This window comes from Macrobrachium rosenbergii, chromosome 19 (assembly GCF_040412425.1).
Source record: "Macrobrachium rosenbergii isolate ZJJX-2024 chromosome 19, ASM4041242v1, whole genome shotgun sequence".
NCBI classification, from domain to species: Eukaryota; Metazoa; Arthropoda; class Malacostraca; order Decapoda; family Palaemonidae; genus Macrobrachium; species Macrobrachium rosenbergii.
The window spans coordinates 3610304-3621656 of NC_089759.1; the positions used below are offsets into that span (position 1 = coordinate 3610304).

The 11353-nt window shown below is 35.2% G+C and overlaps 1 protein-coding gene across 1 annotated transcript in view; it reads left to right on the forward strand.

Annotated features, from left to right (window-relative positions):
• The first annotated feature begins 389 nt into the window (after window positions 1–389).
• Window positions 390–11353, forward strand: part of LOC136848396 (protein rpi-1-like) — a 105228-nt gene continuing 94264 nt past the window's right edge. Inside the window, exon 1 of the mRNA XM_067120691.1 lies at window positions 390–538. Within this exon, the coding sequence (XP_066976792.1) occupies window positions 390–538 (149 nt within the window). The remainder of the gene's footprint in view (window positions 539–11353) is intronic.

An 11353-nucleotide genomic window follows, 5' to 3' on the forward strand; every position in this document is an offset into this window, starting at 1 on the left:
AGTATATTTATGAATTTCAATCAGTGGGTCTGAACGCTTTGATGAAAATTGTAAACAGATACGAGCTGAACCAATTAGAACGCAGGCCCTGGAAAAAAGATTTTTCTATTGCATTTATGTATCAAATAAATCTGTGGACAAACTCGGTATTAAAAGCGTATTAGCTGCGGTCTAATCTCTGAGAATATAGGAAAAAAAATTAAGAAACTAGAAGAATCAATTATTCCACTCGTGCGACAAAGACAACCTTTAAATAGCACGAGAAAAATTGAAGCAAGGAAGGACGATATATCTGAAGAGTTCTCAGAAGTTCATCTAAAAACTGAGAAAAATAAGAAGATTAATATAATATACTCTTGTATCGAACGGAGCTCAATTACCTTGAAATCATGTTTCGCAACTACCAGCTTCCCGAAGGTAAAAGGATCAAGGTTTACAAGAGTGGCGATACCTTTTACACCGGGAAATCTATGGTTGTGAATCCCATGCAGATCAAGAATTTGGATAATCTCATCTCATTACTTCGATTACGGCCAAGGTAAGAATGTATATATATACTGTATATATATATATATATATATATATATATATATATATATATATATATATATATATATATATATGTGTGTGTGTGTGTATATATATATATGTATATATATATATATATATATATATATATATATATATATATATATATATATATATATATATATATATATATATATATATATATATATGTATATGTATATATATGTATATGTATATGTATATGTATATATATATATATATACACACACACATCATACATACATACATACATATATATACATTTAGAAGTAATGCAAACATGAGCACGTGTTGTACAGAAATAATTTAATAGATTTCTGACTCACAGCGGGGACGAACCTCGTGAGTAACAGGCCAAGACAGTACCGACTGACCTGCCAAGGTCATTTAAGAAGTTGGGGCCTAAGTAGTACTCCGTACCTGAGGTTTTTCCTTGCGCTGTCACTGGATATATATATATATATATATATATATATATATATATATATATATATATATATATATATATATATATATATATATATATTACATATATAAATATATATATATATATATATATATATATATATATATATATATATATATATATATACATTTACATATGCATATACATATATATACACATGTACTATATATACATACATATACTGTACATACTTAAAATCATAGTGGCACTTTATGTATATAAACAGATGTACCGCAGGGAAAGTGAATGTGTGTGTGTGTGTGTGTGTGTGTGTGTGTGTGTGTGTGTGTGTGTAAGCGTGTGTAAAAAAAAGAGAGAGGGAAAATATCGTGGATGATCAGTGAATCTCTCTTCCATAATCCCCCATTCAAATATCTTCAGAGAGATTATTCATTAAACTCTATAGGCCATTCATTTTTGAGGATTTGAATGGCTGGTTATATAGGAGAAGTCTTAGAGACTTAGAAAAACGTCCTTTTGAACACTGAATATACAACACAAGTAAAAAATGCGCCGAAGTTTCTTCGATGCAATCGAGTTTTCTGTACAGCCACTACCGCTACATCGTATAATCAAGGCCACCGAAAATATGTCTATCTTTCGGTGGTCTCGGTATAATGCTGTATGAGCCACGGCCCATGAAACTTGAACCACGGCTCTGTGGTGGCCTATCCTATATCGGTGCCAGAAGCACTATTTTGGGTAACTTTCACCTCAAATAAAATAAAACTACTGTGGCTAGAGGGCTGCAATTTGGTATGTTTGGTGATTGGAGGGTGGATGATCAACATACCAATTTGCAGTCCTCTAGCCTCAGTAGTTTTCAAAATCTGAGGGCGGACAGAAAAAGTGCGGACAGAAAAAAGTGCGGATGGACAGGCAATAGTGTTCTTTTACAGAAAACTAAAAATTAGTATTCCCTTTCAAACCTTCCACATTCCAATTTGTTTCATTTATCTTCATTATCAGTGATCGTCATTTTCTTGAACACTTTCCAGCGATGAAAATGAATATCATCATTTTATCAGTTATTTTCCCAGTTACCTTTTTGCCAAATTACATTTAAAGCAAGGACCCTCGACATCAGAAGTTTTCAGGTTATTTCAAGAGGTAATTTTAGAAAGTAACTTTTTTTATTTTCTATAAAAGAAAACTATTGTGCCGGCTTCGTCTGTCCGTCCGCACTTTTTCTGTCCGCCCTCAGATCTTAAGGTCTACTGAGGCTAGAGGGATGCAAATTGGTATGTTGATCATCCACCCTCCAATCATCAAACATACCAAATTGCAGCCCTCTAGTCACAGCAGTTTTTATTTTATTTAAGGTTAAAGTTGCCCATAATCGTGCTTCTGGCAACGATAGGACAGGCCGCCAAGGGGCTGTGGTTAAAGTTTCATGGGACGCGGCTCATACAGCATTATACCTAGACCACCTAAAGAGAGATATATTTTCGGTGGCCTTGATTATACGCTGTAGTGGCTGTACAGAAAACTCAGTTGCGCCGAAGAAACTTCGGCTCGTTTTTTACTTGTTTTCTGCTGCAATAGATATTTGATCACGTAGTCTTTAATGAAATTAATCGAGCAGCCATTGCATAAAAAACCCTCTGAAAGTATAAAATACCTTTTATTGCAATGTTTGTCTTCTCGTAATCTACGAATTAAATCTTGTAACACACTTGACTAAAACAGATTAAAACAGTCAAGAAGGAGGATAGAAGGACTAGGTTAAAATTTCATTGTGAATTTAATCTTCGGCACAATCGAGTTTTCTGTCAAGCGTATAATAAGGCCACCGAAAATAGATCCATCTTTCGGCGGTCTCGGTATAATGCTGTATGAGCCGCGGCCCATGAAACTTTAATCACGTCCCGGTGGTGGCCTATCCTGTATCGTTGCCAGAAGCGCGATTATGGCTAAATTTTACCTTAAATGAAATAAAAACTCCTGAGGCTACAGGGTTGCAATTTGGTATGTTTGATGACTGGAGGGTGAATGATCAACATACCAATTTGCAGCCCTCTAGCCTCAGCAGTTTTTATATACAAAATACATGTGTATATAGTTTTATATACAACATACTTGTGTATATAGTTTTAAATAAAAATACTGTCCGTGTATGGAGATATACAACATACATGTGTATATAATTTTAAATAAAAATACTGTCAATGTAATGATATATACAACATACATGTGTATACAGTTTTAAATAAAAATACTGTCCATGTAATGAGATATACAACATACATATGTATATAGTTTTAAATAAAAATACTACAGTTTTAAATAAAAATACTGTCCGTGTAAAGAGATATACAACATACATGTGTATACAGTTTTAAATTAAAATACTGTCCGTGTAATGAGATATACAACCTACATGTGTATACAGTTTTAAATCAAAATGCTGTCTATGTAAAGAGATATACAACATACATGTGTGTATATAGTTTTAAATGAAAATACTGTCCATGTCAGGAAATATACAACATACATGTGTGTATAGTTTTGTATCCATACGTACGTGACACACATCGACGTAAAACCTTCAAACATTTTCTCACAGACAAAGAACGCAAAGAGGCTTTTGATAAGATAGGTTCAGAAAATCCCTCTTCGATACCTGGGGAAAAAATATTACGATATTCAGTGTGTAATATCCACCGATATCCACCCTTTCATTATCCCAGGGAAGATTTTACTTGTTTATTCAGATTTTGTATAAGTTTTCTTTTATGGTGAGTGCATCCCACTACAGTATGGAATAGTTATTATTATTATTATTATTATTATTATTATTATTATTATTATTATTATTATTATTATTATTATTATTATTATTATTATTCGGAAGTTGAACCCTATTCATATGGAACAAGCCCACCAAAGGGGACACTGACTTGAAATTCAGGCTTCCAAAGAATATGGTGTTCATTAGAAAGGAGCATTATTATTATTATTATTATTATTATTATTATTATTATTATTATTGTTCAGATGAACCCTATTCATATGGAGCAAGCCCACCAAAGGGGCTACTGACTTGAAATTCAAGCTTCCAAAGAATATTAAGGTGTTCATTAGGAATAAGTAAGAGGAGGTAAAGGGAAATGCAGAAAGAAGAGATCACTTATTAGAAAAGGAAAAATAAACTAACAAATTAATGAATAGATAAAAATATAAGTAAATTATTATTATTATTATTATTATTATTATTATTATTATTATTATTATTATTATTATTTATTACTATTATTATTATTATTATTATTATTATTATTATTACTATTATTATTATTATTATTATTAAGGTGAAAATACATAAATTAACATCATGAACCAAACTGTCTTCTCGTCATTTTTCGTTTCACTTTTTGACAAGTTTTCTTTATCTATTTTTGTAGTCTTCTGTAAAATAAAATTACTGAGATGGCTTTCTCTGTCTGTCCGCACTTTCTCTGTCCGCCCTCAGATCTTAAAGTCTACGGTGGCTAGAGGGCTGCAAATTGGTATGTTGATCATTCATCCACCAATCATCAAACATATCAAATTGCAGCCCTCTAGCCTCAATAGCTTTTATTTTATTTAAGGTTAAAGCTAGCCATGGTCATGCGTCTGGCAACGATTATGACAGGCCGCCACCGCGTCATAGTTCAAGTTTCATGGACCGCGGTTCATACAGCATTATACCGAGACCACAGAATGATAGATCTATTTTCGGTGGCCTTGATCATACGCTGTATAGAAAACTCGATTGCGCCGAAGAAACTTCGACGCATCTTTTACTTGTTTCTCTTTACCCTCAGTAGAAGATCTCTTCAGCCACGGTTCGTGGGAGAAGTGTAAAAAAGTACTTCAGTCGAAGAAACTAAAAATATATCTTCAGAGAGATCTTTGAATTCGAGGGAAACGAATGAGTGAATGAATAAGCAGAGTTTTTTCCCGGCAGGTTAAACGAGTTGGAAGAGATTGGAAAGTGGAATGATTGAGTAAATGGAAGAGGTTTGCCTACCAACACCGAGCAAGTTTTACGCCGGAGTTATAGCCTAGATTTACTCGCGACACACTTTCTTGAATGCCCTCCGACGACATCCAGAGATATGTTGTTGTGGGTTGTCCTAGAATGAATGGTGTCTGTTATATATATATATATATATATATATATATATATATATATATATATATATATATATATATATATATATATATATATATATATATATATATAAATATGTATGTATGTATATATATATATATATATATATATATATATATATATATAAAGTATATATACTGTATATACGATGCACGTACGACACATGTAACAATTGTGGTACGATTGTATTAGCCCTGGCAAATGGTTGTCCCATGTTATCGGGAAGACGTCGCAAGATGTCGCAGGCTGTCAGGGTTACGTCAAAGGCTATCTCAACCCCGTTCTTGAAGCTACGACACATTTTGCGATCCACCGCATCTTGTCGTGGATAAAGGATTAATTTCTCGAGAACTTAAGACAATCTACGATGGTGGCAGACTGTCTTACGACTGTCGCAGAGCAAACTAAGGGTACATACACCTTAAAGCAAGACTTATTTTAAACATCCACACTACAGTAAAACATATAAAGACACGTTGGTAAGTTATTGCGAACACATCACAAACAGGTTGAATACAAGTTAACGACTTGTTGGCAGTTCAAGCCAGTGCTTCATACGATCATCCGGCATTTACCAAAGATTCACGTTCTCCACTGACGGTTGTTAGCTTGTTTTCAAGCTGTTTGTGATATGTAGGCGTTAAGTTGTCAATCAGCGTGCGCTTAGCGCATGTTTTACTGTACTGTCGATGCGCCCTAAGACCCCTTAGAAATATTATGAATCGACCAGTGATGCTTATCTACCAAGGAAAAATATTGAACAGGTTTGATTTCCACCTACGGCAGATGTAATTATAAGGCATTCTCCTCGATCATTCACGATTAACCGAGAGTTGCCACCGCCACCACACGAATTTCGAGGATGATCTGCTAACCTCGTATCGCAAGTTTAATGTTAGTCGTTTTTATAAGACTTGGTTATTAGGAAGAGGAGGAGTAAGTCTTTAGCCAAACTGTTGGCCTCTAGCAATGGAGGTTTAGCTGTGGTATTTGCTAAATAATCAGGTTGGGGATGGAAGATTTTAAAGTGGAAGGAAGCGAAAATCAATACAGAAAAATCCTAACAGAGTTTTATTAGCGTCTATCAAAAACACTGAGAACCTACCTAGAAGAAATGTAGTAAATTATTATTATTATTATTATTATTATTATTATTATTATTATTATTATTATTATTATTATTATTATTGCACAAGCCCACAGGGGCCATCGGCTAGAAATTCAAGCTTCCAAAGAATATGGTGTTTATCTGGTAGCTAATAAATGCTAGCTAATTCTGAGGGGAGTTAAGCAAACATTTTTTATTAATACTGTACATTACGAAGAAAAAAGTAAAAAATGTCAGTTATTAATGGAAAGATTTTTATATTACATTATAACAAAAATAGTTATAACGATTATTATTGATCGCAGCAACTTGCAAAGAATGTTACAACTGCTGCTGTGCATTACGGGCCAAGAGTACAGCAGAGCTGAATATTGGAAAGAGATGACAGGGCGACAAGTCGCAACTTCTGCACGTGAATAATCTATTCCTCGTTTGGTAAGCTCGAATGCACGACACTCTCAAGCATAGTTCATTGCTACATTTCCTTATCTTTTGCCTTTGTAAGGTCGTTCTATTCGTCCAGTAATCTGCCTGCGATCAGTGAATCTCCAAGGTTTCTTTCTTCCAATACTACGTCAAAGCTGTGATGACTGCTTTCGTACGTAGAGGAGAAAGGTAGCAAACAGAGAGAGAGAGAGAGAGAGAGAGAGAGAGAGAGAGAGAGAGAGAGAGAGAGAGAGAGAGAGAAAGCTTTGATGAGAGAGAGAGAGAGAGAGAGAGAGAGTGAGAGAGAGAGAGAGTTTTTACCACACTACGGTGAAATATGACAAAAAAAAAATTAGCGAGAGAGAGAGAGTTAGTTAGTTTTACCACTCAACAATGCAATATTACGAGAGAGAGAGAGAGAGAGAGAGAGAGAGAGAGAGAGAGAGAGAGAGAGAGAGAGAGAGAGGGGGAGCGAGAGAAAGAGACAGACAGATAGACAAACAGAGAGAGAGAGAGACAGAAACAGAGCAATTCCAGTGTGTTGACAGCTCTTGAAGAATTTTTGCGATCTGGAGGGGCAAACGAACACTGGATATCGTTTGGCGAAATTTATTTTCTGTCTTCCACACAAATTCCAGTGGCTATCACTGCCATCTGCTGCAGATTATTTTGCTGCAGAATTAATTACTGGAATATTTTTCTCGCATCTTCATAACACCGATGTGGTGAACATTAATAATGGCAGGTAAAAATGGCACAGGTAAAAATAACACAGGTAAAACTGGCACAGTTAAAAATGGCAAAGGCGAAAATAACACAGGTAAAAATGGCACAGGTAAAGCTGGCACAGGTAAAAATAACACAGATAAAACGGGCACAGGTAAAAATAACACAGATAAAACGGGCACAGGTAAAAATAACACAGATAAAACGGGCACAGGTAAAAATAACACAGATAAAACGGGCACAGGTAAAAAATAACACAGATAAAACGGGCACAGGTAAAAATAACACAGATAAAACGGGCACAGGTAAAAATAACACAGATAAAACGGGCACAGGTAAAAATAACACAGATAAAACGGGCACAGGTAAAAATAACACAGATAAAACGGGCACAGGTAAAAATAACACAGATAAAACGGGCACAGGTAAAAATAACACAGGTAAAATTGGCCCAGGTAAAACTGGCACAGGTAAAAATGGCACAGGTAATAATAACACAGGTAAAAAAGCACAAGTAAAAAAATAGGAAAAAAATGGCACAAGGGAAAAATATACGAATTCGCCATGTTCAGTACTAGCCCCCCGGAGATCAAATGTCCCTAAGTTCCTCTGATCCTCGAGGGTCTAGTACTAAACACGGCGAAACGCATTTGACTCCCCTGGAGCTAGTACTAAGCACGGCGAAACACATTTGAATCCCCTTGGGCTAGTACTAAATATGGCGAAACACGTTTGACTCCCCTGGGGCTAGTGCTAAACATGGCGAAACGTATTTGACTCCCCTGGGGCAAGTACTAAACACGTTGAAACGCATTTGACTCCCCTGGAGCTAGTACTAAACACGGCTAAACGCATTTGATCCCCGAGGGACTAGTACTAAACACGGCGAAACATTGTAGGTGAATCAATATATTTCTTTCCCTCGTGCCATTTTTTCCTATTTTTTCACTGGTGCCATATTTACCTATTTTTTCACTTGTGCCATTTTTTCCTAATTTTTCACTGGTGCCATTTTTTTCCTATTTTTTTCACTGGTAACATTTTCTCCTATTTTTTCACTTGTGCCATATTTTCCTATTTTTTCCCTTGTGGCATTTTTTCTTATTTTTTCCATTGTGCCATTTTTTCCTATTTTTACTGGTGCCTTTTTTCCTAATTTTTCGCTGGTGCCATTTTTTCCTATTTTTTTACTTGTGCCAATTTTTCCTATTTCTTCACTTGTGCCATTTTTTTCACTTTTGCCATTTTTACCGGTCTTATTTTTACCTAAATTCCACCGGTGTCCCGAGAACTTTATAGTGGAGTTAAAATTCCTCGAATTGATGGATGCATTTTTTCCTTCAAGAAATGATTTATTCCTCGGGTATTTCCCGATGGTTGGTTCAAATTTTCTAACACAGGCCCTTGTTGCAAAGTTGCTCGGATGTACAGCAGGGTGCTAAGTGGGAAAAATAAGGCCTGGTCTGGCCCTCTGGAGCAGTCCAAGCTAACTAAGATGAGATCATCATCTGAAAACTTTTCATCAAGAAAGGAACTCTGTAGATGATTCGTACATACACGCAGACAAGCACACAAATATATATATATATATATATATATATATATATATATATATATATATATATATATATATAGATATATATATATATATATATATATATATATATATATATATATATAAAATCAGCCTGTTAGGTTACAAAATTCCATTACCTTAACAAAATCATTTTCTTATCTACCAAACTTATCCTCACTTTTAACGGTATTGTCTACTTTTATCTATCTAACGGCCGAGCCCCTTATCTTATCTATGGTCAAACACTATGACACCTGAGGAACGAACATTCAATCCTTTTATTTCCTCTAACTTTATGGTTCCCCTTCATATTTGATTTAGAGCAAATTCAAAGCAGAAATACATCGCTGTTCTTAAGAAAATGCATTGCTACCCTAATAATATTCTTCTTGCATTTTGATACATTTTTATCTATTTACTTATTTATTAATTCATTTTTTTTTCTTTTTTTGATAGGAGGGATCTCTTCTTTCTGTATTTCCCTTTACTTCTTCTTACTTCTTCCTAATGAACACCATAATATTCTTTGGAAGCTTGAATTTCAAGTCCATGGCCCCTTTGGTGGGCTTGTTCCATATGAGTAGGTTTCATCTTCTGAATAATAATAATAATAATAATAATAATAATAATAATAATAATAATAATAATAATAATAATTAGAGCAAACTCTACCAGGTGCGGCTAAGACATTATTATCGAGTATTCTTACCTGTTATTAATCATATTATCACTGATTACCTTTACTGCTGTTCCGTAGGGAGGTAATGCCGTCTGTGCACCTCACGCGGTGCACTGCAGGCATTACTTGAGGTTCTTCGCAGCGTCCCTTCGGCCCCTAGATGCAACCCCTTTCAATCCTTTTACTGTACTTCCGTTCGTATTCTCTTTCTTCCATCTTACTTTCCACCCTCTCATAACAATCGTTTCAACATCATTTTCAGCGCTGAATGACTTCACAGGTCCCAGCGCCAGGCCTTTGGCCTAAATTCTATATTCCGTTTCCAATTCGAACCTTTACTACGGTAGTGTGGTGCTAGTTTGTGGTATCAGATCAATCAGTCAATAGGAAATACAGGCTTCTTAACTTCTAATTATTATTATTATTATTATTATTATTATTATTATTATTATTATTATTAATAAGAAAAATGAATACGCAGAGATCAAGTTAAAAGTATTTGTTCTGTGGCATTTTATGTTTTATCGCCTTATTATTGATTTCTGAGCGCTAATGTTAGTTTGTTATATACCTCTCACCTGTCACTCGTATTGACCACTTCAGCTGTGAGACGGGAATTCTGCAAATGTCACAGGTTACGCTCGGTTCTCTTAAGAGAGGTTACGTCACCTTCCCTTTGTAACAGATTGTCACTTTCTCTCTATTCGAGATTGTATCATTGTTTACCTTTCTCCCTATAACACATTAAGGTCTTTCTTATTAATACTGTATAACAAATAAGGTCACCTCTCCAGTATAACCAATTCGAGTCACTTCCCAGTATTATGTCACCATTGACCTATAATAGATTATGTCACCTTTTTCTTGACAGATTTTAGTTTTCTGCAAAAGAAAACTATTGAGATGGCTTTGTCTGTCCGTCCGCACTTTTTTCTCTCCGCACTTTTTCTGTCCGCCCTCAGATCTTAAAAACTACTGAGGCTAGAGGGCTGCAAATTGGTATGTTGATCATCCAACCTCCAATCATCAAACGTACTAAATTGCAGCCCTCTAGCCTCAGTAGTTTTGATTTTATTTAAATTTAAAGTTAGCCATAATCGCGCATCTGGCAAGGATATAGACCAATCCACCAGCTAGCCGTGGTTAAAGTTTCATAGGTCGCGGCTCATACAGCTTTATACCGAGACCACCGACAGATAGATCTATTTTCATTGGCCTTGATTGTACGCTGTACAGAAGACTCGATGCCGCCAAAGAAACTTCGGCACATTTTATACTTGTTTTGTTATGTCCTACAAATTCAGGACTATAAAGATTTGGTTCTGCTTTGAAAAAACAATACCACTGGCGCTATTATCCCAAAAAATGAAAATATTACTAAATAGGACTAATGATACACTTTTGATTTTGTGAAGAAAATACCTCAAGTAGATTAGGACCTGCCGTTACTCTTTCTACACGACAGGAAAATCAGTTCTGCGTGACGTATGCCATCCTCTCCCACCATAATCCCATCCCCACCACAATCCCCCAAATCCCAACCACATCGCTGAGGAAAGGGCTTCTTAACCTGAAAATCCCATAATACCATCCATGGCTATAAAAGTCTGAATGAAGATATAAATAAAGTTTTAAGTAAATAAAACCTT